The 27,746-nt window shown below is 44.2% G+C and overlaps 1 protein-coding gene across 5 annotated transcripts in view; it reads left to right on the top strand.

The window, feature by feature from the left end:
• ATP7B (ATPase copper transporting beta) overlaps positions 1 to 27,746 on the top strand; it is a 71,322-nt gene that overhangs the window by 5,905 nt on the left and 37,671 nt on the right. For 2 of the 5 annotated variants that reach the window (XM_059143921.1, XM_059143920.1), the window contains exons 1-2: positions 14,629 to 15,181; positions 25,770 to 27,000. The exons of 1 other annotated variant lie outside the window; for it this stretch is intronic. In XM_059143921.1, coding sequence (XP_058999904.1) covers positions 14,933 to 15,181; positions 25,770 to 27,000 — 1,480 coding nt within the window. In that variant the 5' untranslated portion in view covers positions 14,629 to 14,932. Of the gene's footprint in view, positions 1 to 14,628; positions 15,182 to 25,769; positions 27,001 to 27,746 lie in introns of those variants that run through there. 2 more of the 5 variants (XM_059143922.1, XM_059143923.1) reach the window with 1 other exon arrangement.

Raw genomic sequence — 27,746 nt, 5'->3', positions numbered from 1 at the left:
GCCATTTGCCTCCATTTAAAAATCTCTCCCTTTACTTGGTGTCTCCCATTAGCTCTTGTATTATTTCTCCCCTCCCCTTCTTCCGAAAGAATCGTTTTGCATTTGCATCTTTTCACTCTCCCATTTAAGATTTTTCTTTTATTATTCTATCAGTTTATTAAGCATAAAAGAAATGTGTGCAACCAGATATATAGCTAAAACACATCACAATAAACAAAAAAACAGTTTTTTGTTTATTGTAACTTGGCTTTTTGTTTTTGTAAAGTTTTATCACATGTATATGAATGCCGGAACAATATATTATTTACTTTTGCTTGTTTCTGAGCTTTATAAAAAATTTCCATAGTATTTTTAGTCTTCTGGGACTAACTTTTCTCACTAGGCATTACATTAGGGAAGTTATTTATTTAATTTAAATAAAAGTTTTTCATTTTTAATTCAGTATAATTAAGACACAGTGTTATGTCAGTTTCCGTAATTCTCTACATTCCTCAGTGCTCATCGTGAGGAGGGTGCTCTTAATCCCCTTCAACTGTTTCACCTACCTCCATCCACCTCCCTTATGGCAACCATTAATTTATTCTCTGTATTTAAGAGTCTGTTTTTTGGTCTCTTTTGTTCTTTGTTTTATTTCTTAAATTCCACATATGATTGAAATCATAGGGTGTTTGTCTTTCTCTGGCTGCCTTATTTCGCCTAGTGGTATACCCTCTAGATCCATCCATGTTGTTGCAAATGGCAAGATTTCATCATTTTATGGCTTATACTCCATTTTTTGTATCTACACACTTACACACCACATCTTTAATCTGTTCATCTATGGACGGACTCTTGGTTTGCTCCTGTATCTTGGCTCTTATAAATGGTGCTACAGTAAACATAGGGGTGCATATCTATTTTCAAATTAATGTTTTACTTTTCTTCAGGTAAATATCCAGCACTGGAATTACTGGATCACATGGTATTTCTACTTTTAATTTTTTTGAAGAACCTCCATACTGTTTTCCACTGGCTGCACCAGTTTGCATTCCCATCAACAATGGGCCTGGGTTCCCCTTTCTCCACATCCTCGCCAGCACTTGTTTCTTGTGTTTTTGATTTTAGCCATTCTGACAGGTGTGAGGTGATAATCTTGTTGTGGTCTTGATTTGAATTTCCTTGAAGATTAGAGATGTTGAACATCTCTTCATGGGTCTGTTGGCCACCTGTATGTCTTTGAAAAAATGCTCAAATTCTCTGCTCATTTTTAATTGGATTATGTGTTTCCTTGGTGTTGAGTTATTAAAGTTTTTTTTTTTTTTAAGATTTTATTTATTTGAGAGAGAGCAAGCGAGAGCAAGGATAAGCAGGGCGGAGGGCGAGGAGGGAAGCAGCATCCCCACTGAGCAGGGAGCCCAATGTGGGACTTGATCCACGACCCCAGGATCATGACCTGAGCCAAAGGCAGACGCTTAACTGACTGAGCCACTCAGGTGCCCTGAGTTATGTAAGTTCTTTATGTATTTTAGATATTAGCCCTTTATCAGATATGTCACTTGCAACTATCTTCTCCCATTCAGTATGGGAGATTGTTTTTTCAGTATGGTAGGTTGCTTTTTTGTTTTTTTAATGGTTTCTTTTGCTGCACAGAAACTTTTTATTTTGGTGTAGTCCCGGTAGTTTAATTCACTGGACATTGAGTTTCTAAGATTTGTCACTATGCATTATGCCACTGTGGGAATATAGAATCAGTAACCCTTTTTCCTTGAAGGATTTGGGTGGTTTGTGGGATTTTGCAGCTACTAACAATCTGCTGGTGTACACTGGTACTCTATCCACTTCTGTTCCTAGTATTTTACCACTTACCTGGAACCTCTAGGTTTCCATGAATGCTAAAGGAATATCCTCCCCAATTCTTCCTTTAATAGTCTCTCTACTACATTAAAAAAAAGAATTTCTTGAGATGTAACTCACAGATACATGCATTTATCAACCACAGACAATTTTAGAATATTTTCGTTACCTCAGAAAGAAACCCTACACCTTCAGCTCTCACTCCCTTCCTCCCCATGATCCCCACGCCTAAGCAACAATGAGTCTACTTTCTAGCTCTTTAGATTTCCCTACTATGAAGATTTTCCATAAACGGAAATCTTTGTCTTATTCCTGATCTTGGGAAAAGCTTCCAGTCTTTCACCATAAAGTACGATGTTAGGTGTAAGGTTTTTCATGGATACCCGTTGTCAGGTTGAGGAAGTTCCCTCCCAATTCCTAGTTTCTCAAGTGTTTTTATCATGAAAGGATTTTGGATTTTGTCATATGCTTTCTCTGTGTCTATTGGGATGTCCATCTTTTGATTTTTATTCTTTCGATGTGGTGCATTCCATTAATTGATTTTGGATATTAAACTAGACTTTCATTCTTGGGACAAATCCCACTTGGTCTTAGCATGTAATCTTTGTATATGTTACTGGACTGGGTTTCCTTTAATATAGGTGAGGAATTTTCATGTCCATATTCCCATGAGATGGAATTTATAGCTTTTATAGTTTATAGCTTTCTTGTGATGTCTTTGACTGGTTTTAGTATCAGAGTAATGCTGGCTTCATGCATAGAATGAGTTGAGAAGCATTCCTTTGTCTTTTGGGGTTTTTTTTGAAGACTTTATTAACATTTTGTATATTCCTCAATTAATATTTGATGGTATTTAGTGCTGAAGCTATCTGAGCTTGGGCTTTTCTTCATGGGAAGATTTCCAATTATTATTCAAGATCTTACTTGTTGAAAATTGATTCAGATGGTCTATTTCGTTTTGTAGTTTTTCTTTCTAGGATTGGCCTGTTGCATCCAAGATATCTAATTTAATGGCATATAGTTGTTTCTGGTATTTTTTTATAATCCTTATTTCTTCAAGATCAGTGATAATAACCCCTCTTTCATTTCTGATTCTCATACTTTGAGTCTTCTCTCTCTGTTTTCTTGGTCATTCTAGCTAAAGGATTACCAATTTTGTTGATCTTTTCAAAGAATCAGCTTTTGGTTTTGACAGTTTTCTGTATTCTTCTACTCTCTATTTCATTAATTTCTACTCTAGTCCTTTATTCTCTTGCATCATGGGTTGAACTGTGTCCCCTGAAAGATAGATTGGAGTTCCAAGCCCTCGTACCGGTGAGTGTCATCTTCTGTGGAAGTAGGGTCTTTGCAGGTGTAATTAGTTACCTTGAGATGAAGTCATATGGCCTTCTGGTAGATCTTAAATCCAGTTTCTGCTATTCTTAAAAGAATGCCATGTGAAGACACAGAGAAGAGAATGGCATATGATTATAGAAACAGATTGGAGGGATGCTTCCATTTACCAAGAAATGCTAAAGATTGCCAGCAACCACCAGGAAGTAGGAGACAGTCATGGAACAGATTCTCCTTCAGAGCTCCAAAAAGGGAAATTTTGACTTCTAGCCACCAGAACTACGGGGGAATAAATTTCTAGTACTCAATTTGTGGTGTTTTGTTACAGCAATACTAGGATACTAATAGAATTTTCTTTTGCTTCTTTACGTTTACTTTAGTCATCTTTTTCCAGTGTCTTAAGCAGAAGGTTGGGTTATCGATTTGAGATCCTTCTTTCTTAATACAGGCAGTGAGGACTATCAGTTTCCCTTTAAGCACTGCTTTAGTTGCATCCCATAAATTTTGGTATGTTGTGTCTTCATTTCATTTGTCTCCAGAGTATTTCCTAATCTTCCTTTTGATTTCTTCTTTGACCCACTGGTTATTAAGGAGTGTCCTGCTTAATTTCCACATATTTGTGAGTTTCCCAGATTTATTTCTGTTGCTCATTCTACTGTGGTTGAACTTTTCATTATTTCCATTTCTTAAAATTTATTAAGATTTATTTTATGGCCTAGCTTATGGTATATCCTGAAGAATGTTCCATGTACACTCGAAAACAGGTCTATTATACTGTTCTTAGGTGGAGGGTTCTGTCTATATCGGGGAGGTCTGATTGGTTTATAGTGTTGTTCCTATCTTCTCTTTTGCAACTCTGATACCAATGCCAGTGTCTGGGTTTTTTTGTCCACACCAAGCAATTGGTTTTTTTTTTTTTTTTGCCTTTTTTAAAAAAAATACGATTTTATTTATTTATTTGACACACAGAGATCACAAGCAGGCAGACAGGCAGGCAGGGGGTGGGGGAGCGGTGGAAACAGGCTCCCTGCCAAGCAGAGAGCCCAACACGGGGCTTGATCCCAGGACCCTGAGACCATGACCCAAGCTAAAGGCAGAGGCTTAACCTACTGAGCCACCCAGGCTCCCAATACAGCAAGAAATTCTTGAGCCAGCTGGGTGTTCTACAATTTAACTTCATCCTTAAGTTCTCTACCTGGAGATAGCATCAGAACCCACAGGTTCAGGGCTCAGTCCTATATTCTCCCCTCCTACCTGCCACGTCAGACACCAGTCCCCAGTCCACATTGTCACCCATGTGTCTGAAGGACCATAGGATGGATGTTCCAACAACCCCCTCCGTGGGTTCAATTAATTTGCTAGAGTGACTCACAGAACTCAGGGAAGTACTTACTTACATCAGTGTATTATAAAAGATAGAACTCCGGAACAGTTAGATGGAAGTGCTAAATTGGGCAGGGTCTGAGAGAGAACTTTAATCACGCATCACTTAGAAATTTCCAAGGGCTTTAGGAGACCAAATATTTATTTATTCCTTCCTTCTTTCCTATTTTCTTTCTTCCTTATCTTAAAAAATATTTTATTTATTGCTTTGGCAGGGAGGGAGAGAGCACAAGCAGGGGGAGTGGCAGGGAGAGGGAGAAGCAGGCTCCCCCTGATCAGAGAGCCCTACCTGGGGCTTGATCCCAGGACTGTGAGGTCATGACCTGAGCTGAAAATAGATGCTTAACCATCTGAGCCACCCAGGCAGTCCCCAAATAGATATTTCTTATTATAAATCACAATATCACCTGTTTTCTTGTTGATACTCTGCCCAGTTTGGTTCATTATTGAAAGTGGGTGTTGAAGTCTCCAACTGTCCCTGGGAAATTGTCTTTTTTTCTTTTTATTTCTGTCAGGTTTTTTTGTCATGTATTTTGTGTGCTGTTCTTAGATGTGTATGTTTATAATTTTTATATCTTCCCGGTGGCAGGTTTTATCATTATAAAATGTACCTCTTTGTTTCTGGTAACACTGTTTTAAAGTCTGTTTAGTTTGTCAGCCTAGCCACATCAGCTTTCTTGTTACTGTTTGCCTGCTACATCTTTTTCCATTCTTTTATTTTTAGTCTGTTTGTGTTTTTTGAATCTAAAGTTTATCAAACTTTCTGGACATATAGGCTATTTTTTTTCCATTAGATTTGGGGTTTTCAGGGATGCCTGGGTGGCTTAGTAGGTTAAGCCTCTGCCGTCGGCTCAGGTCATGATCTCAGGATCCTGGGATCGAGCCCTGCATCGGGCACTCTGCTCAGCAGGGAGCCTGCTTCCTTCTCTCTCTCTCTGCCTGCCTTTCTGCCTACTTGTGATCTCTCTCTCTCTTGTGTCTGTCAAATAAATAAATAAATAAATAAATAAATAAAATTTTTTAAAAAAATAAATAGATTTGGGGCTTTTAGTAACTATTTCTTTGAGTATTTTTCCTGTTCCTTTCTCCTGGTCTCTCATCACACATATGTGGTCTGGGTAGTGGTGTCCCAAATTCCCATGAGTGTAACCAAGACCAAGCCTGTCTGCCTGATGTGCAACAAAGCCAACAGCCCAGAATGATTTGCAGCAAGATAAGGGTTTATTCAAGAGGCAGGCAGATGAGGAGTTGGGAAGGCAATCCTGAAACTCACTTCCTGGAAGGGGGACAGAATAAGTTTTTTATAACATTTAGGGGTTGAGATTGTCTACATATTGATGAGGGTGGGGAGAAACTTATGACTCTTCATGAGGAACGATGGAGTGTGTGTATTGAGCAAACATATACGTAACATATGCCCCATGTTCACTTTAGGAGAAGACAATATGAGAATGAAACAAAATTGAGCCCCTGATGTTAGGACGTTATCTTAGGACAGGGAGAGGGGGTGTGCGTATGCTTCAAGAGCTGGTATAAACTGCAAGGGGTCTTGGGCTCCTTATCTTGGGTAAGGAAGACAGGGCCTTGCTTGTTCATAGGCTGGAATCTCATCAGTTAACCTTGAGTCCAGGCTTCTGTGGAGACCACAAGTGGATTAGATACTGGGTTCTGAAAAGACAACAATAGCCGATTAGGGGGAAGCAGTTCTCTGAGAAATAAGCTTTAAACTTTCTGTGAGTTGCAACCTCATTGACTCTGTGAGGCTCAGTTACTTGAATTCTTGTTCTTTTTTTTTTAAGATTTTATTTATTTATTTGTCAGAGGAAGAGAGAGCACAGGCAGCGGGAGGAGCAGAGGGAGAGGGGGAAGCAGACTCCCTGCTGAGCAAGGAGCCCAATGCTGGGCTCAATCCCAGGAGCCCAGGATCATGACCCAAGCCCAAGGCAGATGCTTAACCCACTGAGCCACCCAGGTGCCCCTGTTTCATGAGGTTTTATTCAGTTTTCTTCAGTCCTTGTTTCCTCTCTGCTGTTAGATTACATGATCTCTTTGATCTCTTCTTGTTGGCTAATTCTTTCAGGTCAGAGCTACCGTTGGACCCAACTGAATTTTCATTTCAGTTACTATACTTTTCAACTCCAGAACTTCCATTCTGTTCTTTTTTATACTTTCCATCTCCTTATTGATATTCTCTATTTAATGCAACATGTCATCATCCCTTCCTTTAGTTCGAATTGTTTTAATGGTTTCAGTCTTTGTATAGTAAATCCTACAACCAGTTTAGTCAGAGGCAGTTTCTGTTGGCTGCTTTGTTTCCCCCTGATGTGTGGATCATACTTTTTCTTTGCATGTCTCACAATTTTTGGGTAGAAACTGGGCATTTTAGATGATTCTGGAAACTGCTACTTCCTCACTTCCTCACCACCACTGCCCTTTGACGGGATGTTCTTGAGCTTAGTGTTTTTTATATTTTACTTTATTATTTTTAAAGATTTATTTATTTATTTGACAGAGAGAGAGAGAGAGAGATCACAAGTAGGCAGAGGCAGGCAGAGAGAGAGGGGGAAACAGGCTCCCTGCGGAGCAGAGAGCCCAATGTGGGGTTTGATATTAGGATCCTGAGATCATGATCTGAGCAAGGCAGTGGCTTAACCAGCTGAGCCACCCAGGCTCCCTGAGCTCAGTGTTTTGAGATTTGTTCTGACCTCAGGCCGTGCTCCTCTTGGCTCTCTCCACCCCCACCACCCCACCCCTCCTTGTTACTCCAGCAAACTGGCCAGCCTATAGTTTAGACTCGTCCAATGGTTCTACCATTCTCCATCCAGTTGCCTTTCACCCAGGCAGAACTTCTGAACCAAGGGTTGAGTTGGGAATGAGAACAATGTCACACTTCTTTCTGAGTGATTCTCCCTCTGTAGGAGCTGAGTGCTTGGGAAAGGGAATTCACCGCAGCAGGGGGCAGGCAGTACCCTCAGTTCTGCTCTGTTTTCCTCTCTTCCACATTATGAGTCCTGGCAAGGTCAGTTGGGGTGCCATATTCTGGGTGCGCCATTGTCAAGGTAGAGCCTTCATGCCATCAGTGGGGATGAGATGGAAGAAGGGACCCTCCACCTCTTGGCTGCATTAGCCTACAACTTAGCCTCCAGAATGAGATGGCCAGGGTGAGAAATGCTGATGTCTTGCCCCTCCTGGGAAGAAAGCCCACTGACTGGTAGCTGGGTGGAGAGGGATCCCTGTATTCTTGGCTGTACCAATCAAGTGGAGTTTTCCACCTTGGTGAGTTCAGAAAAGGGAGTGTGGTCTTGATTCAAACAGCATCGACTCTTACTGCTCTTACCAAATTTTAAGAGGTGTTCTTGAACAAATGGTTTTTTCATTTGCTGTATTTTTTAGGATCATTTCGAGAGCCTTTCCTTGTTTGTTTGGTTTCTTTAAAATAATTTTCACCAGTTTCACTGGGGAGCTGGTCTGCACAGCTCACACTGCCATGCCAGAAGTCCCTCCCCTCTACTGCATTTGACACTTGTATTAGAATTATGTTTGGCTATGGGAAACAGAAAATCCAACAATATGGCTGTTAGTGAAGTCTGGAGGCAAGTGTTCAGGTTGGTGTGGCATCTCCAGGGTCATCAGGGACACAGACTTCTTTTCTGTCTGCTCTAGAAAGCTATGACGCAACCTTCATCTTCATGGATACCTCATGGCCCTAAGGAGGCTGCCAGGACTCCAGCCCTTTAATCTATGTCACACACAGCAGAAATGAGGAAGGGGTAAGGACCAATCTACTTTCTCTTTTGGGGAACCTCCTCAGGAGATCCGACAAGCAGCTTTTCCTTGTATTTCTTTGGCCAGAACTCTGCGTTTGTTTTCAGCATTTTTTTTTTTTAAGATTTTATTTATTTATTTGACAGAGAGAGATCACAAGTAGACGGAGAAAGAGGCAGGCAGAGAGAGAGCGAAAGGGAAGCAGGCTCCCTGCTGAGCAGAGAGCCCGATGCGGGACTTGATCCCAGGACCCTGAGATCATGACCTGAGCTGAAGGCAGCGGCTTAACCCACTGAGCCACCCAGGCACCCTTCAACATTTTTAAATTAGAAGATTTTAGTGTGTAAAACTCCAGCTACTAACATACTCTTGGAAACTCTGGAGTCCGAGAGCCTCACTTAGGTGGAATGTGTTAAAAAGAAAACAACAAGATCAAAATTGTATCACTTAGGTTAAGTCCCCTTCACTATAAACTAGCAGGTTTGGTACCTAATCTAATTGCGGTTTCAACCTCCTGCAGGAATACAACTCTGAAGGTGTTAGTTAAGAGTTTTCTGATAAGCGCCTACAACGTAATTTGTCACACGGGTCTTCTCCATCCCCCTAAAGGCAGATGAGGTAGTCTGCATAGTAAGACCCTCTGCTCTTCCCACTAAGGGAAAGTGATCTTGCCTGAAACAGTCTTTTGTCTTTTGCTTACAACTTTCATGACCCACTCTTCTTCCCTTAAAATCTTCCATTTTGTGCAACTCTCGGGAACTCCCCTCTGCTTGATCAAGGGGATGCTGCCCCATGCATGGATCGTTTAATAAAGCCAATCAAATTTTCAGATGTATTCTGTTGAAATTTTTTTTTTTTTTTTAAGCAAGGTCAGTGCCTGTTCTCCATAGTAATTGAGTTTAGACTCAGCTTGGAGGGGGAGAGAGTAAGCAATGGAGAAGAGAGCCAGCTTTGCATGGGGCACCTTCTGAACGTTGAATACTTGCTTGCAAGTTGAGTAGTCCCTGTTTTATTTTATAGCAAGCAAATATGTAAGTTATTTTTGTTTCGTTTTCTGTGTCATTCCTTCAACAAATATTTATCGAGAAGCTTAAATATAAGCGCTGCTGTCGTGCTGAGAATAGAGGTGAGAAAAGAAAACAGACAAGGGGTCCTGCCCTTGGGAGACTTACATCCTACTGGGGAGACGGTCCATAAACAAATAAAATATATATTACTGTATCAGATGATAGTTGAGTGCTCTGAAAAGTAAGCAGGAAAGGACCATAGGGAGTGAGAGTGTTTGAAATATAAACAGGGTAATTAGGGTCAAGACACAGAGAAGGTGACATTTGAGCAAAGACCTAAAGAAGGTGAGGAAGTGAGCCATCTGGACAAGGGGTTTTGGGAGAAGGTTGTTTTTAAGGTCCAGAGAGTAGGTGGGGGGGGGCGAGTCCCCAAGTGGGGGGCAAGCCTTGCTTTAGTGCAGAAACAGCAGGACCCGAATGGTTTTAGCTGAGTGAGTGAGGGGTGAGTGGTGGGAGGACCGGCTGGAAAGCCGGCTGCAGTCATCTGACTTCCCCTCGAGGGGGTTCTCTGGTTTGGGTGTCGAGAGGAGACTCTAGGGACCAAGAAGAAGGCCAGAGGTCACTTAGGGGGTTGTTTGAATAGTGCAGGTAAGGCATGCTGGAGGTTGGGACCAGGGCTATGGGGGGGCTGCTGAGAAGTGACTGGAGGTCGGATGTAGTTCAAGATGGAACTGAGAGGATTTGCCGACCATCTGCCTACAGGTTTGAAAGGAGATGGTTCTCGTCAAGGTTTAATGCAGGTTTTCCCAGGGCAGGTGGAAGGACGGAGATGGGAAAGACTGGCGGAAGCAGGGAAGGGACAGCGTGCTGGGAGCTCAGGTTTAGATAAGGTAACGCGCGCAGTGCATGTCAGCTATCCAGCGGGGGATGGTGGGGCCCTCGGATCCCTCCGTGTGGAATTGGGAGTTACTGGGTAGAGGTGCTGTAGGTATTGGACTGAATGAGCTCACCAAGGAATGAGTACAGACAGGGACAGGATCCAAGCGAGGGCTGAGCAGCAAGCCACTCTAGCATGAAGGACTTTGGGGACTACTAGTAGGCTCCTGTGAAGGCCTTGGAGAAGGAGTTGGCGGGGGTCGGGGGGGGGGACACTGTTAGAGGAAAGCCAGGAGGGGGTAGGTACTTGGGGCCTGACCTGGGGGGCAAGGACAGTTCTCCCTGCAGCCAGAGGGAGGGATGGATGTGGCTGGGTAGGTGGGTGAGATGTTGGCAGGCTCATCCGTGGGCGTGGGGGTAGGGAGTGGAGGTCAGAGGAGCAGGAGGGAGAGGCGGACGTGTGGCGGGTCTTCTAGAATAGCGGAGAGGGAGAGGACGAGGGAGACGCACAGGTGGACTGCTGGCGGCACCAAGGGCTCTCTCCAGGTTCCTGGACTCAAGGCAGCATGGCCAGGCAGCCTGGCTGTGTTGGGTTTCATCCACATTTAGCCGGGAGCAGACAGACCTGGAGTCTGTGGGAACATAGAAGGAATGAGGGCTGGAGTTGGGCCCGGTGGGTCTCCGATGGCAAGGGCAGCCAATGAAGTTGAGGTACATGTGATTAACCCTAGAATGAAGACATTCCCTTTTATTCTGACGGTCTCAAGTGTTTCTTTTTTTGGCCCTGCCCAGTCTCTTTATGGTTTAGAGCCATTGTAATTTTTCTCGCTGTAGGCCATCCAGCCAGGGTTTTCCTTCTTTCCTCTCCTGTGAATAAACTAATTCAGAAGTTGTGCTGAGCTGTTTCAGTCTCAGAAACCCCCAGTTCCTGGGGATGTGAGGAGCAGCCCCTGCGTCCTTCCCGCCGACTGGCCTGTAGCAACCCCTCCCACACCAGGCGCCTAATGTTGGAAGGATTTCTTTTATACTTTAACACTGTCCTCTACTGTTCTCTCCTAACCTGCTAACAAACTCCTGAGGGCAGAAAGTGTCTTGTGTCTTCTGATGCACATAGGGCCTAAATGGTTGGCTCTCAGGCCCCAGAATACACTTGTGTATTAGCATCCCGCCTCCGTTGTGAAGGATGGGCTGTTTGTATTGCTCACGCTCTCTGTCTGGGAACCTTCCGGGCCACTCCTTCCCAGGGTGAGGCTTAGTGTCAGGTTCTGTGGTCCTGTCCTGTCATAGGATCCACGGGCTCCTCTGCGCCTGTCCTGGGAGGACTGGCCCAGCGTTCTCTCCACCCAGGGTGAGCTGGTGAGCTCCGGCGGGTGCTGAAATACTGGAACCAGATGTCTCTCCTCCACAGAATGTTGTCGGGCTTAGAGGCTCACAGAAACATGAGCTGCCCATCTGCCTTTGGGCCTGGGCTCCTCAGGTTGCAACAGGATTGGTTAGGACACCGAAGGGATTTTTATTTTTATGCAAGAAGGATCCACAGAGACTGGGAAGGTGGGTAGGATGAATTTATTTTGGAGAATAGCTGATATAATTTGCACCTGTAAGAGGCAAAGGTAATTTAGTGTGACCCTTGAAGTGAGACCCTTAAAGACCTTTAGCTCCAGAAGGAATATGAGAGCCAAAGTTGCCCTTGCCCTGGGGCGAGGGGGCAAAACCCACCATGAAATCCTAGGTGGGAGAGCACCTTGGGATCTGCTGTGCTTGGTCTCAGTGAGCCTGTATATGACATCCGGGGAATGAGGTTTGTCTGTCACTGTGTTAGGGAAGACAGAAGAACCTTGTCTTCCAGTGGCTTCCAGTGTCTTGTGGTACAGGCGCATGCTAGGCATCAGGAGCAAGGATGGACTGATCTGGAGGCAGCCTCTGTGGAGGGAGAAGACTTCACCTCCAGTCACTCGGAGACTCTGTCCCTGCAAGGCCTGTGGTGTTGACATTGGTGGCACTGGAATTCAGATAAGGGACAGAGCCCTGCTGGTGTGAATGGAGGCCACACGGAGACCAGGACTTAAAGGATAAGCAGGATTAGCAGGGCAGAGGAGGGGAGCCCAGGGGTCAGGTGTGAGGAAAGGGGGAGGTGCCGGAAAGAGAGTTTGGACTCCATTCTCAGCCTGGGAAAGTGGTTCATGCTTTGGCTGTTTTGCGAGTCTCTTAGCCTCTGTGGGAACAAAGGAGAAGCCACCATTTCCACCCCAGACATGTTTCCCCCCATGCCTCCTCATCTCTGCCAAACTGGAAAGGGCAGTGTGCCCCGCAGGTCCTCTCGAGCTCGGATCGCTGGATCACTGAGCCTGGAGGGCCTCCTCATTTATTTAATCCTACCCTGCTATTCATTTTCTCTGCTCCTTGTAACCCTATAGCCACCTCTCCCCCGCCACCCGACCTTGGAGTCTTCGTTCTCATGCCTGCCCAAACCGTATTTCCAAATCACAAATATAAATCATGTAAGTCCTTTGCGTTAAAAACTGGCAATTCTCCCCTGTCCGCAGGACAAAGTCTAAACTTCAGCCCTATTATAACCTGGCCCCAGCCTCCTTTCTCTGGCTGTGTTCTGGGTCTGAGTGGCCAGTTAGGAGAAGTAAAAATATTTTACAGTAAAGTATTCAAATTTTCTCTGGTGCTAACAGAGTAGACTGTTCAGAAGCACTGGGGATGTGTGATTCCAACATATTTTCCTTATTAATCATCCAAAACTGTAGCACAGAAGCGTTTATATTTACAGTGACCCCCTATCACCAAGCAAAAGTTGAAACCTGGACAGTGACTCCTATTTTAAAAGACAGCAGAAAGATAAACCACACCTTTGGGGAAGGCTTTCTACCCAAAATGACAATTTTTTTTTTTTTTTTAAATCTGCTCTTAAAAAGATAAGCCGCAGCTTTCCAGAGAATATGTTTACAATGCACACGAAGGAATTGTGCGGTGGTTGAAGGCACACACAGATCCTGATGGAGCCTGTCAGGAAACAGGGAGACCCTAGATAAGCAGGACGTGAGTGATGGCCAGAGAGCAGGCCCAGATATCCCAGACTCCTCCAAGCTGGCTCTTTTGCGGCCTGCGCGGAAGCGCTTAGCATCAAATGTACCATACCTTTTTGGTCATTCATTTGAAATGGAGGCAGGTTCTTTTTTGACTGAGCACGGGGCAGATATGAAGCCAAGCGAGACACTTGGGAGGTGGCAGCCCTGAGCATGTTTCAGAAGCAGTCTAGTCCCCACAGAGCAAATGAGGGGTAGAAAAGCAGGTGGCCCTGGGGGGCCTGTGGTGAGACTGCCTTCCCTCAGAGAGAACAGATGTCTGGGGCAGCACTTCTTGGGGCAGCAGTGGCTGTTTTTTTTTTTTTTAAAGATTTTATTTATTTATTTAACAGAGAGAGATCACAAGTAGGCAGAGAGGCAGGCAGAGAGAGAGAGGAGGAAGCAGGCTCCCTGCTGAGCAGAGAGCCCGATGCGGGACTCGATCCCAGGACTCTGAGATCATGACCTGAGCCGAAGGCAGCGGCTTAACCCACTGAGCCACCCAGGCACCCAGCAGTGGCTGTTTTAATTGGGGAGGAAGGGTCACTGCGAGACAGAATCCTCGGTCCCCTGGAGCAGAAGGCCATGGGTTCTAAGTGCTCTAGGGGCACACCACTGTGACCCCACCCTGCCCTGCCAGGGGCACGCTCATTCCAGGAGAGGAAAGCAAAAGAATACAGTGTCTGTTTCACTCACCGGGTTCAGTCGGCAGTGTGGACACTCCTCCCATGCACACTTGGAGGGGGCGGCGTTGCCAGGATTAGCGGCTGGCAGAGCTGTGCCTTCCCCTGGAGGGTGAGGTTGCCTCTTTCCCAGCAGCGAGCCTGTGGGGGCAGGAGGGGAGACAGTGCTGCCCAGCAGAGCGCGAGGCCGCCTGGATTCTCTTAATCCTCCTGGAGCAGCGGGTAGCCTGAGAAGCCTGAGCTGTGGGTTAGGTCGTGGCGGTGCCAACCTAACCACTAAGGAGTGGATGAGCCAGGCTATCCAGTGAGTTTTTGCAGTCCGTCCTCACCGAAGTCAAACCAAGTTGGTCCGAGGGAAAACAAAGCTGCAGGAAACATGGAACTTGCTTACACCTTCTTGAAAATGCAAGTCATGTTGCCTAGGAAATACTTCTCTCCCCTAGTGTGCTGCACCCCGCCAGCTCTGGAGCTATGGAAGTGGCAGCTGAAGTTATTCCAAGAAAGCCCTGTAAGTTTGGTAATAAAATGAAGTGTCGTTTCTCCCCTGCCTCAAGGCTGGAGTTCTGGCAGTGCACATGGCTGAGAGGAAACTGTGCTCAGCTTTGGGAGGTGATTACGTGCTGGGCGCCCGCACATGCTGGCCCGGTGTCCTGGCAGGGCTGGGTGAGGGCACACGCGGGGCCGTGTGCAAAGATTCCCAGTGCCGAATGCAGTGTGATGAGTGAGAGGGTGCCAATTGGTTGGAAGGATGTAGGTAAACAAGAGCAAATATATATCCAGCAGCGTGCAGCCTGCCCGAGTTCTGAAGCCAGCTGCTGGACTTGGCTGGCAGCCTTTCACCGAACTGGCTCCGGAGCAGAGGGGACTCTGCAGGACTGAGCACAGCAGGTGGCCTGCCCCTGCTACTTAGGGGGACACTTTTAAAGCATTTGCTCCTCCCATGACCAGGTAGTGTGGTGAGGGTGAACTGCTTGCTCGAATGGTGGGTAAAGGTGTGACTGTGGACACTGCGATGGAGGAAGCTGGGGGTGAGACGCCCAGGAGCCCTGAGCCGTCCTTCCTGGCGACCCTGGGTGACCCACAGGTGACCCTGGTGTCCGTCCACAAGCGGTGGTCCTTCAGGAGGAACCCTGGGGCCAGGGGCTCCAGCAGGCCAGTGACTTCGGAGGAGGAAGGAGAGTGTTCACAGAAGGTTTTGAATGGAACACGGGGAATCCGTTCCAATCAGGTCAGTGCAATTGCTTAAAGGGGTAAAAAGCCGAGGGGGAGTTGGCCAGGGCTTGCAGATGGAGGCTTCTCCCATGTCCTACGAACTGGGGCTCAGGGAAGCCGGTCTCGGGAAGGGAGCCAGAGGCAAGGTGGATCTCCAGAGACGAAAGTCTATCACGGTAACTCTCTGGTTTTGTTGCTTATTTTTAGGATATTTTGTAAGCCTCTGTGGAGCAGAAGTTTTGCAGAAGGCAACTCAGACAAAAATGGATTTTCCTCTCTTCTTATTTTTTTTTTTTGAATGTGTACCTTATATTGTTAATGTCCACATTTGACTAAATAAATATTTTGAGCATGTTGCTGCAAAACGAGCTGCTCTTCTTAAAGCAAATGAAAGTTTTGTTAACCCAAATGTCAGATCATGTTCAAAAGTAGGGCAGTGTAACGTTTCATAAAAATGGTGCCTTTTCGTGGCATTTCCACGTGGGACTGGTGGTTTGTGTGGGATCTTTTTTAGTGATAAAAGCAGATGGACACAAATACTGGTTAGATACAAAAGAATATTTCCACAAGTCTCTTGCTCCTTTAAGAGTTATTTTTGTTTCTTCTGGTTTTAATGGCTTAAAAAGTCCCCAAAGCTAAAGGAAATTTTGTGAAAAGAAGATTTTGAAATGTACTCTGCAAAAGATTTACATTCGTTGAAGGAAATTTATGAGTTTCTTTAATGCAGTGCATGGTCAGCTTCTGTATTTCTTAGTTGAGTGTCTCAGCAAAATATTAAATTTGGAAGGGGGAAATGCCTGACATTTCTTTAAAATGTTCAGACAATGGCTTTACAAAATCCACCCTATTTGAATGTGAAATATTCTCATTTTTAGTGGCCATACTAATCTCACATGACTAGGGGAGCCACCTGAACCTGTCTGGGGGAGCCCTTCAGGAGGGAGGGCCTACGTAGAGGTCAGGGTAAAGGCTGTGGCCCTGAGTGTCTGATGCAGATCCATGCTCTTCTGGTGCCAGGCTGGGGGACGTGGCAGGTGAGTTTCCGACTCCTACAGCTTCCCATTCCCCACTGGAAATTGGAATGATCGGTCCCACCTCCTGGGATCGTGAAGGCACTTTGTGGAGTACTGTAGAAATACAACATGGTATTATTGATGCCAAAATTACTATATTCAGTAGAATTCCCAACTCAAGATGTGTCTGGTGCTCTCTGAGTGGCTGAGAGAACTGTGTCAGCCAGGTGATCTGTCGGAGCACAGTTCCAGCTATTTCCTTCTCAAGCTCTGATTGTGCTCATTATATGGAACAAATCTACGATGAGGCAAGGGGAGTAAAGGAAAGTATTAGGAAGAAAATGTAAGCAACCATATGCCCCAGCCATATATGTGTACCTGTATCTACTTATTTATTGACAGGTACAGGAACAGGGGGTAATAGTAGTACATGCATCTTACATTTTTTACTTAGTATTTTGTGAACATACACCCACACACATATGACATAGACATCTATATCTGTAGCCTTTAATTGAAGTCCCACTTTTGTTTTTTTAAGATTTTATTTATTTGACAGAGAAATCACAAGTGGGCAGAGAGGCAGGCAGAGAGAGAGAGAGGAGGAAGCAGGCTCCCTGCCGAGCAGAGAGCCCGATGCGGGACTTGATCCCAGAACCCTGAGATCATGACCTGAGCTGAAGGCAGAGGCTTTAACCCACTGAGCCACCCAGGCACCCCATGCAGTCCCACTTTTAAATTTAGGATTATTTTGAGAAAGAATTCAAATGAATTATTCTAAAAGGGGGGGAAATTTATAGTAGCTGGTTTAGGATGGTAAGAACCAAGCTAAAAGTCATTTGTAAATGAGTACCTGTTCATTGCCAACAATGTATTGACCCAAAATCTGTCAAATCACACTTTGGGTCTACTTGAGATTTAAGTTATTTAATACTTGGTCTGTCTTTTTGATGATAGCTATTCTAATGGGCCTGAGGTGATACCTGGTTGTGGTTTTGATTTGCGTATCTCTGGTATTGATGATGTTGAACCCCTTCACATGTACCTGTTGGCCATTTAGATGTCTTCTTTGGAGAAGTGTCTGTTTATCTCCTCTTTCCTTTTTAAAAATTGTATGTGTATAAATATAAATTTAGATATTTTACTATTGAGTTATAGGAGTTCTTTTATGTATTTTGGATATTAACCCTTTATCAGGTATGTGGTTTGCAAATATTTTTTCCCATTCCATGGGTTGTCTTTTCATTTTGTTGATGGTTTCTTTTGCTGTGCAGAAACTATAGTTTGATGTGGTCCCACTTGTTGATTTCTGATTTTGTTGTTTGTGCTGTAAGAGTCATATGCAAAAAAGTCATTGCCAGGATCTATGTCAAAGAGCTTTTCCCGCTATGTTGTCTTCTAGAGTTGTGTGGTTTCTGGTCTTCTGTTTAAGTCTTTAACCCATTAGGATTAATTTTTGTGAATAGTGTTAAGATATGGGTCCATTTTCATTCTTTTCCCATGTGAATATCTAATTTCTCCAGCACCATTTATTGACGGGACTGTCTTTTTTTCTCCATTGAGTATTGGTTCTTTTGTCAAATATTACTTGACTGTACATTGTTGCTTTAAGAAAAGTTTTTTTGACTACCTCCGTTTTTTTTTTCTGAAGATTATTTTTGTTTATTCGTTTTTCTTAAGATTTTATTTATTTGACAGACAAAGATCACAAATAGGCAGAAGCAGGCAGAGAGAGAGGGGGAAGAAGGTTCCCTGCTGAGCAGGACCCTGGGATCATGACCTGAGCTGAAGGCAGAAGCTTTAACCCACTGAGCTGCCCAGGCACCCCTGAAGATTATTTTTAGTACCAGGTTCTTATTGTGCATTATAGGGTAGCATATGCTATAAACATGCGTTTCCACCTAAGTCTTTCAAAGGGATATATTTGTTTTATGTTGAGCTGATCATACCTCTAATTCTAGGCAAAAGCTTACATTTGTTAGCCATTATGGAATACAGTTTTGTATGATAAAATAGTAACTGTGGTATTTCACCAAATCTGACAACCATGTGGAATTTATCGATAATAATAATGGGCAAAAATAATTCCAAGGTCATGGACTTCTGTCATATAATTATCTAAGTTACTAGTGTTTGTGTGACATTTCTTCCATTGTGTTCTTTTAATTCCAGCAAATGATATAAGGGAATGGTGACCTTATGATTCTGACTTAGACTGTTTCATTCAAATGTAAAAACATATTTGAAGACACTGACAGTTGCTTGATAGTGACAGGCCTGTTGTACAAAATTTCTTTGATGGGAGGGGCTTGAAATACAGTATTATCAAAGAAGGTTCTGAAGCAGAAAAATGCTGCTGATTCGATAAAAGTCTGATGGAACCGTTTTTGTGATAGACCTAAGTTAAAAGCCATGGAATTCTCTGAAATGGTTAATAGTAAAGCTGTTGTAAATGAGACTGCAAACAAGCTTTCTGAGGTAATAATTGCAAAGTACTTCTTGGAGAGGTCTTAGAGTTTGTGAATTTCTAAATTTTATTTTGTCGTAGGTCAAAAACAACATGTGTTGTATGTATATATTGAGACTAGTTAGTGTAACTTTATTCACTTTTTCTCCCAAACAAATAATGGATATACTGCATCCCATTTCTCAGGAAGAGTTCATACTTTTCCTTACTGTGGTCAAGAGAAGGAAACAGGCAATACATCTGTTCAGAATTTCCCAGAAAGTACACCGTCAACACCAGAGCTGGAGTAGCTCCGGAGCCTGAGGTCCGGGTGTTGCACACACAGCCCAGGCCTGTAGTTGGCCTCATCAGTGCTTGAATTAATGCCTGAGTTTTGGTTAGTTGTTTTTTTTTTTTTTTTTTTTTTTTCCCCAGTAGATAAAATCTGAATAATAGTTTCTGGAAGCTCTTTCTGGACCTTGGTGAAACATCATGAAAAAACAGTTTGAAGGGGTTGGAGTGGGGTTTGGGGGAATATGGACACTAGTTTTAATGGTTAGTTTTCCTTATCAGTTAAGTGGTGGACATAGTAAGTTCCCTGCTTACCTATTTGGGACGCTTTTTAGGACCTAATGAGTCACGCTTGTCTTCCTAGTCATTCCTTTTCAAACATTTATGATGTCAGCTTTAAAAAAAACAATTATTTATTTATTTATTTATTTGACAGAGAATAACAGAGAGAGGGAACACAAGTAGGGGGATTGGGAGAGGGGGAAGCCAGCTTCCCGTGGGCTAGGCACCTGACATGGGGCTTGATCCCAGAACCCTGGGATCATGACCTGAGCCACCCAGGAGCCCCTGATGTTAGCCTTTTAAATCCTTTTAGTTTTCAGGCCTTCCTGCAAAACTTTAGAACCAGCTTTCTCACTACCCCATTTTATCTGCAGCTAAGAATACTGAGGCACAGATTTGCTCAGACATGGCTGGAATTCATATCCAAGACGGTCAGACATACCCTCAATAAATTCACAGCACTTAAGAAGGGCAGATATTTAAACAAATATGTGAAAATATTTTTTAGAGTATAAAGCCATGTGTCATCAGGGCACCACTGTTGTCGTCTGGTTAATATCATTGTTGATGGGGCGCCTGGGTGGCTCAGTGGGTTAAGCCGCTGCCTTCGGCTCAGGTCATGATCCCAGCCTCCTGGGATCGAGTCCCACATCGGGCTCGGCAGGGAGCCTGCTTCTCCCTCTGCCTCTGCCTACCATTCTGTCTGCCTGTGCTCGCTCTCTCCCCCTCTCTCTCTCTCTGATAAATAAATAAAATCTTAAAAAAAAAAAAATCATTGTTGATGTTGTGTGGTTTAACATACTCTTTGCCTTAGAGAAACTGAAAAACCACATTTGTGGTATAAAATGACACTTTTAAAAATTTTAATTTTAGTAACTGGAAAATATATTGTCTCACCCATGGTAGCCTCAATTCTATGTATTAATACATAAGCATATATTCATATAATTGTGTACATACAGATTTAACAATGACACATATACCCTTCCTCAGTGGAGTTCTAGAGATTGGTGCCCAACTGCCTGGAGTGTTTCATGTGGGATCTTTTCTTGAGTCAAACAATCTTTTTCTGGCCCTCCTTCCCTTATGAACCTCTGATACCCAGACATTTCTTAGAGAAGAATATGTGAATTTCTATATGTGAATGGCAATGACTCATTCACATTGTATTCAGGAGGATGTAGAGGGTTCCAGAACCACTTCCACCTTTCCTTGTGTCCTGCCTCGTCTTGTAAGTGTGGTTCCCTGAATGTGTTTGCAGTCAGGCATACTGGAGAAAGCAGAGTGAGTACTGACGTTCTGTGGTAGTTTTTCTGAGTGCTTCTGAGTAGTTCTGTAGTTCCGAGGTCACAGAGACAGCTAGAGGTAACGCACTAAGGGATGAAGGAAGGCTAGGGTCAGACTCAGGCAGCTGAGCTCTGAGCTCCTGGCCCCTCGCTCCTCTGTCTCCTGACTGTGCTCATTCACTTCGCTGTTAGCCTCTCGGTTATGTGGCAGGTAAGATGTGGCTCTTTTTCCTTGTTTTCTGACTTTTTGCTTTTTTGCATTTTGCTTTCCTGCATTGTTGTCTCTTCCTGTAATTAACATGGCTAAAAGGAAAATGTAACCTTAAATGTTGTTTTAAAAAAATAGCCTACTGGACTTTTGAGCTGGATTTAAATCCCAGCTGTTATTTAAATTGATTTGTGACCTTTGATAAGTCTGAGACTATTTAAACAGTAAAATGGTGATAAGAATACTTATTTTTAGAATTATCTTGAGCACTAGGGATATAAAATGCCATCCTCATCAAATAACACTGAGAATCATTAACTATTTGCTCTTGCTGGATCTGCATACATATGAAAACAGCAGGACGTCTCTGTTTTTTGAATTCCACAAAAGTTCAAGTGCCCCAAGTTGTATGAGGTGCTGGTTAGAGGCTGGAAGGGTTGCATGCTTATAGAACATTTTTGCCTCCTGAGTTGTTAAAGGTGTTACACACCCTTCAAAGTTAAAGAGGTCTCAAGGGTAAGTTGGGCCAGTGGTAGGTATCCTTAAGGTTGATAGGGATCCCAGTGGAACAAAATCTCAAACATGGCTAGTGTGTGTTGTATCATGCACGTAGTAGAGTTGTTCTTTGATTTGTGGTCACAGATATTTTCTACAAAGTATGTAATTTTCTGGGATTTTCAATTTCAGTCTGGCTCTGAAAACTTTCGTCCAAATATGCACCCCATTTCCAGTTCCTTCTTCATACTAGACTGGCCTCGCTACAGATCTTATTTTCCCTTTCCTAGCTCCACCTTAGTGAATCAACCGTTTATATCCCTTTATACATCTTTTCTTTTACAAGCCCTGGACTCAGAGCAACTTCCATGTGGCCTGGGTGTCTAGATTAGCAAAGAATTGAAATTCATGTTTGGATTCCCCTATGTGCAAATCCCCCCTCTTCCTGTGTTGCCAGTCCCTTCTAATCCTGATGCCCACCATACTAATAGTTTGTTAAAAATTTAAAACCTAGCAGAAGTTCTTCCCCAACCTGTTGGGCTTGCTGAAGACAAGACAAGACCCAGACATCTGTCCTCAAGAAATATATAATTTAGTGAGAACTAGGCAACACTGGGGTTCTATAAGGTTTTCCCTGGACACAGTTAGTCTTTGGACCCCCTCTCCAATGTCCATGATTGCTTATTGAGCCCTTAACCCTCAGTGTGTGTTTGTTTTCTGAACTCATTAAGAATTTTTCCCCCCAAAGATCCTCTTAATTGAAGAATGGAATTAAAAACACACATACACACCACATGTGTATACTTAAAAACTATTTGAATACCGAGCAAGTGTTATGAGGTTGCTTCTAAACCAACAGAGACTCTGGTGTTTCATGAAGTTGTGATACGTGCAAAGCTTTATCTTTCATAGCTACTTCTCATTAGAAACCTGCCTGGTCTAGAAGGGGGACCTCTGAGTATTGTTTGCTACAAACAAATAGCTTCCAATGCTTCTGCAAACCTTTTTGGCAGAAGCATAGATCCATAATCCCGGGATTAAGAGCTAGCATTGTGGCTTGGGGTTTGCGGAGTTTTAGCTAGACCTACCTAGGACCAAGCAAAATAAGTTGGATAGTAAATCATTAGGTATTTTTTTTTCCAACAGACTAGGAGATTGAAGGTTATGATTTGTTTTAAGGAGGCATTTCTGCTTATTAAGATACTATATTGGGACACCTGGGTGGCTCAGTGGGTTAAAGCCTCTGCCTTCGGCTCAGGTTACGATCCCAGGGTCCTGGGATAGAGTCCGGCATCAGGCTTTCTGCTCAGCAGGGAGCCTGCTTTCCTTCCTCTCTCTCTGTTTGCCTCTCTGCCTGCTTATGATCACTCTCTGTCAAATAAATAAATGAATAAATAAAATCTTTAAAAAAAAAAAGATATAAGGTGAGCATCCTTGAATATCTTCGTTTTTCTTTCATCTTTTTCAATTAAAAAAGTATTTAATACCAGTTACGATCTAGTCATGGTTCTAAATTTTCTTTATACGTGCGTTATTTTAACTTTTAAACTAATTATTTTTTAGAATTTGGTAACACGTGTACATTAGACAAGAGGTTATACACTGAAAAGTAATTCTTCCTTCAGCCCCTTCTTGCCTCAACCCTGGATCCTCCTCAGATCCTCCCGGAGACAGTCCATGCATTTATAGCCAGCTCCGTGTCTAATATTCTTTTTCTCACAGATAGTGCTGGCATGCTATGATAGACTTCCTGTGGTGGCCCTCCCAGTGAACTACACCTCCCTGTATTGAAGTCCTTCTGTAAATTCCTCCATATTGGCTGAGCTTGGCCATGTGACTGGCTTTGGCCAACGGTGACTTAGCAAGTGTGGTGCAGGCAGAGGTTTGGTAAGTGCTTGCACATTGGAACTTGTTCTCTGGGAACGTTCACAATTGTGACACTGCTGCTCAGAACCCAGAAACCAGCAACTGTGAGGTACCCAACCTAGCCATGTGGAGATTCTTCATGGAAGAGAACCGAGGTCCCTGCCCATGGCTCTTACAGCAGCCAGCCAGCATCAACCTGCCAGCCATGTGATGGACAGACCATCCTCTTGGGAGTAGAACCTCCAGCCCCATTGACACCACTCCAGATGATGCTATGAGGAGCAGAGACAGGCTTTCCCTGCTGAGCCCCATCCACACGGAGACCATGTGAGCTGTTCTGAGCCACTAGATTTAGGTTATCATGCAGCAACAGAGAACTGAAACACTGTAGTCACTCTGTATTCTGTGTCCTGCTTTTTTTCACTGAATGGTATATTTGATAATCAATCTATTTCAGTATATGTAGAGTTACCTCATTCCTTTTTTTAAGAGCTGGATAGCAGTCCTTTGTATTGCTCTGTAGTGATTGAATTAATCAACCTCTTATTGATGGACATTTATGTTTCCAGTTCTTTGCCGTCAATATCTTCACTGCATGCTTGCTTTTATACATGAACAAGTATATTTATTGAGTAAATTCTTAGAGATGGAGTTGCTGGGTCAAAGGATCTTTGACTCCATCATTTTAATATGCACTTCCAAACTGCCCTCATGAGAGGTTACACCCCAGCCATAAGGCAGTGCTGTTGGAATGTCACATCTCTGCCTTGCTGTTGTTTTGGCATATATTGAAAAGGCATTTATATTTCCTTTTGATGACCTTCCTTTTTTCCTAGTGGGTAGTTGGCCTTTTTCTTTTTAGAAGGAGCTCTTTATATTTTTAAAAATTAGCTCTTCTTTAATATGAAGCAAATCTTTTCTCCACCTTTATTTCTCATTTATCTTTTTCCTTGGTTAGAGCAATGTTTTCTCTTAATTGTGCTTATTAGATTTATCAGTCTTCTACGGCTTTGGGATTTTCTTGTTTTTCTGTTTCTTTTTTCATGTTTAGACTTTCCCTTGCCTGAGATTATAATTGGTATTCTCCTGTGTTTTCTTGTTGTATTATTACTGTTTCGTTTTTTACATCTTCATCTCTGAGCTTCCTGAAATATTTCTTGATATATAGGCTCCAAATTCTATTTTTCCTAGTTGTCCATTAAAATTGTCATGCCATGCCATCCTTATATACTACATTTCCATATTTATACCACAGGTAATCTAAGTATATTTACTTAATGCAATAAACTCTTTTGAGTTGCCAGCCCATATATTACTTATTTTCTCTGCTACTTTAGGACATACTACAGTGAATTTTATTTTATTTTATTTTTTAAAAAGATTTTATTTATCTATTTGACAGAGAGAGATAGCGAGAAAGGAACGCAGGGCTCGATCCCAGGACCCTGGGACCATGACCTGAGCTGAAGGCAGACACTTAATGACTGAACCACCCAGGGGCCCCTACAGTGAATATTTCTTAAAACGATTCTTTATAATTGTTAATCCCAGCTTAGTTTAGGATTTCCTTTGTGGATGTACAAATGAACATTTATAGTCTGCTTTGAAAATTATTTAAACTTTAATTTTGTTAAGCTGCTCAGAAGCCGAAGTTGGAAAGATGGGCATTTTAATGCACAGGAATATGGAGGAGATCATTCCATGTAACTGAGATTCATCTGGAGATATAAGTAGGATTGGGAAGGGACAGAGAGTGGTGTGCTTTCTGATTCTGTGCCATACAGGAAGGCCTGTTCCCGAATTTCAGAAGCACATAATAGTATTGGTATAAAAACTATATCTAATCAGGAGCCTGGGGAGGCTGGGACCCTGCAAAAGGAAGATTTGGTTTTGCTAATAGAATGGCTGAAGCCACTTCGTTATGGGAAAAAAGAAGTCAGGAAATTATTTTTGTACTCTGGTACATTAAGAAAATGCACCCATTTAATTTGGGGAAGCCCTTGTGATTAAAAGTAATGACTACAACTGTCCTGGACCCCGGGGGGTAGGGGCAGTGCCACTCAGTGGAGGCAAAACTGAGAAGTTCCTCCAGCCTTGCCCCACCCGCCCCTTTGAGCAGCCACTCATGCTCATTTCCCTTGGCTTCTGCAGCACACTTCCAGACCTTTTATCTCACAGGCCTGTGGTCTGACCCCACGGGGCTCGGCGGGTCTGCATTTGGAACAGATGCCTATGGTTGTTAAATTTAAGCCCTCCTATGAGAATGTATGGACAGCCCTGGAAAGAGAGACAGAATTAAAGTGTTGCCCAATGGACATAAGTGCATTGCGGCAGGATCCAAAGTGTGCAGAGAGATTTCAGGAGACCCCCACAGGTGGGCCAGCCACACCACGCTTGTTCCAGCCACACCACGCTTATTTCTTCCCGAGAGAAGCCTGCACTTCTTCTAGGTAAGAAAACACATGTCACTAAGGTGGGCAGTTGACATCTAGGTTCGGAGTCACAGAATGTTCGAGCCCATCAGAGCCATTTCATTTGGTCAATCATGTTTTTGTAGCTTTCCTTCCTGAGTTTTACAATCTTAAACTCTTGGGCCGTGTTGGCACCGGTGGCATTGTTTTTCCTTTTCTCAGTGCCAGACAAGCTGGGCTATTTTAGCAAATACTTAGTTTCAAGGATTAAAAAAAAAAAAGAAATGTTCTTTCTTTTCCCTTTAGATCTTGTCTAAACTTTCTTTGCCCGCTCGTGCCCGGGAGCCAGCGATGAAGCAGAGTTTTGCCTTTGACAATGTCGGCTACGAAGGCGGCCTGGACACTGTGGACCCCCCTCAGACGGCCACCGGCACCATCAGCATTTCGGGCATGACTTGCCAGTCATGTGTAAAGTCTATCGAGGGCAGGATTTCCAGCCTGAAAGGCATCGTGAGCATTAAGGTTTCCCTGGAACAGGGCAGTGCAACGGTGAGGTATGTGCCGTCCATCCTGAGCCTGCCGCAGATTTGCCATCACATTGAGGACATGGGCTTTGAGGCCAGTGTTGCAGAGGGAAAGGCTGCCTCCTGGCCCTCGAGGTCCTCGCCGGGCCTCGAGGCTGTGGTCAAGCTTCGGGTGGAAGGCATGACCTGCCAGTCCTGCGTCAGCTCCATCGAAGGCAAGCTCGGGAAACTGCAAGGAGTAGTGAGAGTCCGAGTGTCCCTCAGCACCCAGGAGGCAGTTATTACATACCAGCCTTACCTGATTCAGCCCCAGGACCTCAGGGACCATGTCAGTGACATGGGCTTTGAAGCTGTCATCAAGAACAAAGTGGCGCCCGTAAGCCTGGGACCCATCGATATCGGGCGCTTACAGAGCACCAATCCAAAGACCCCTTTGGCATCTGATAACCAGTCTCTCAATAACTCTGAGACCTCAGAGCACCAAGGGAGCCACACAGTCACCCTGCAACTGAGAGTAGATGGAATGCACTGTACGTCTTGTGTCATGAATATTGAAGAAAACATAGGCCAGCTCCCCGGGGTTCAAAGTGTTCAAGTGTCCTTGGAGAGCAGACTGGCCCAAGTACAGTATGACCCTTCTCGTGTCACCGCCACCGCCCTGCAGAGGGCCATCGAAGCGCTTCCACCTGGGAACTTCAAAGTCTCTCTTCCTGATGGTATGACAGGAAATGGGACAGGTCGCAGGTCTTCCAACCGTGTTGTCCCTGCCCCCACGCCGAGACCCCAGGTGCAGGGGGTGTGCGATACTGTGGTGCTCGCCATTGCTGGCATGACCTGTGCATCCTGTGCCCAGTCCATCGAAGGCCTCATCTCCCAAAGGGAAGGGGTACAGCGGATATCGGTCTCTGTGGCTGACGGGACTGGCGTGGTTCTCTATGATCCGTCTGTTACTAACCCGGAAGAACTCCGAGCTGCTGTTGAAGAAATGGGATTTGAGGCTTCAGTCATTTCTGGTATGTGGTCGACCCACGTGAAGCTCACCCTGGGGTCTCCTCCTCTGCTTACAACAGAGGGCCTGCAGGGTGGGGTGGGGAGGGCACGCTTGCTGCTCACCTGTCAACAGGGGTGACTGAATTCTGCAGCTTTTCCTTGTATGTTAAGTGTGTTAATGTAGAAGAAATAGAATTTTTTGGTGGGTAGATTCTGCCTCTCATGGAGCTGGGACTGAAATGCTAAGCTCTTTGGTTTTTGTTTTTGTTTTTTTTTTTCTGAAGAGAACTCTAATTCAGTGATCTTTTTTTAAAAAAAGAGTCCTGTGGGAGCATCAGGACCTTCTCTCTCCAAAGGAACCATCATCACGTTCTGCGATTTCTCTGCTGAACAAAACTGTACAAGCAGAACCTTAGTCCCACCACCGGGAGTGCATTCTGTTGAAAGTGGGAATTAAGGAGGGGTGCGGTGATGATGGTTTGCCCTCCTCAGTGGCCCTGGGGAGAGGCGTGCATTTCTGCCGTGTGCCCTGTGAGACCTGTGAGCGGTGGGCTCTGCCCAGAGCCAATGCTGCAGCGCAGCAGGCCGAGTCCGGTGTGAGCCGGCGAGGGCAGGGGACGGGGCGGGGATGCTGGAGGCAGCTCAGGTACGCTGGGGTTGCCGAGACGAGCGGCTGAGCGTGAGCACTCAGGAGGCGGTGGGACCAGCGGGGCAGCAGGTGGGCCGCTCCGAATGGGCCGCGTGTCCAGCTGAGCCGGTCTTCTCTGCA

Source organism: Mustela lutreola, chromosome 13 (genome assembly GCF_030435805.1).
Source record: "Mustela lutreola isolate mMusLut2 chromosome 13, mMusLut2.pri, whole genome shotgun sequence".
Lineage (NCBI taxonomy): Eukaryota > Metazoa > Chordata > Mammalia > Carnivora > Mustelidae > Mustela > Mustela lutreola.
The sequence above is the reverse complement of the archived record's forward strand: the minus strand, read 5'-3'. Positions and strand labels throughout refer to the sequence as shown.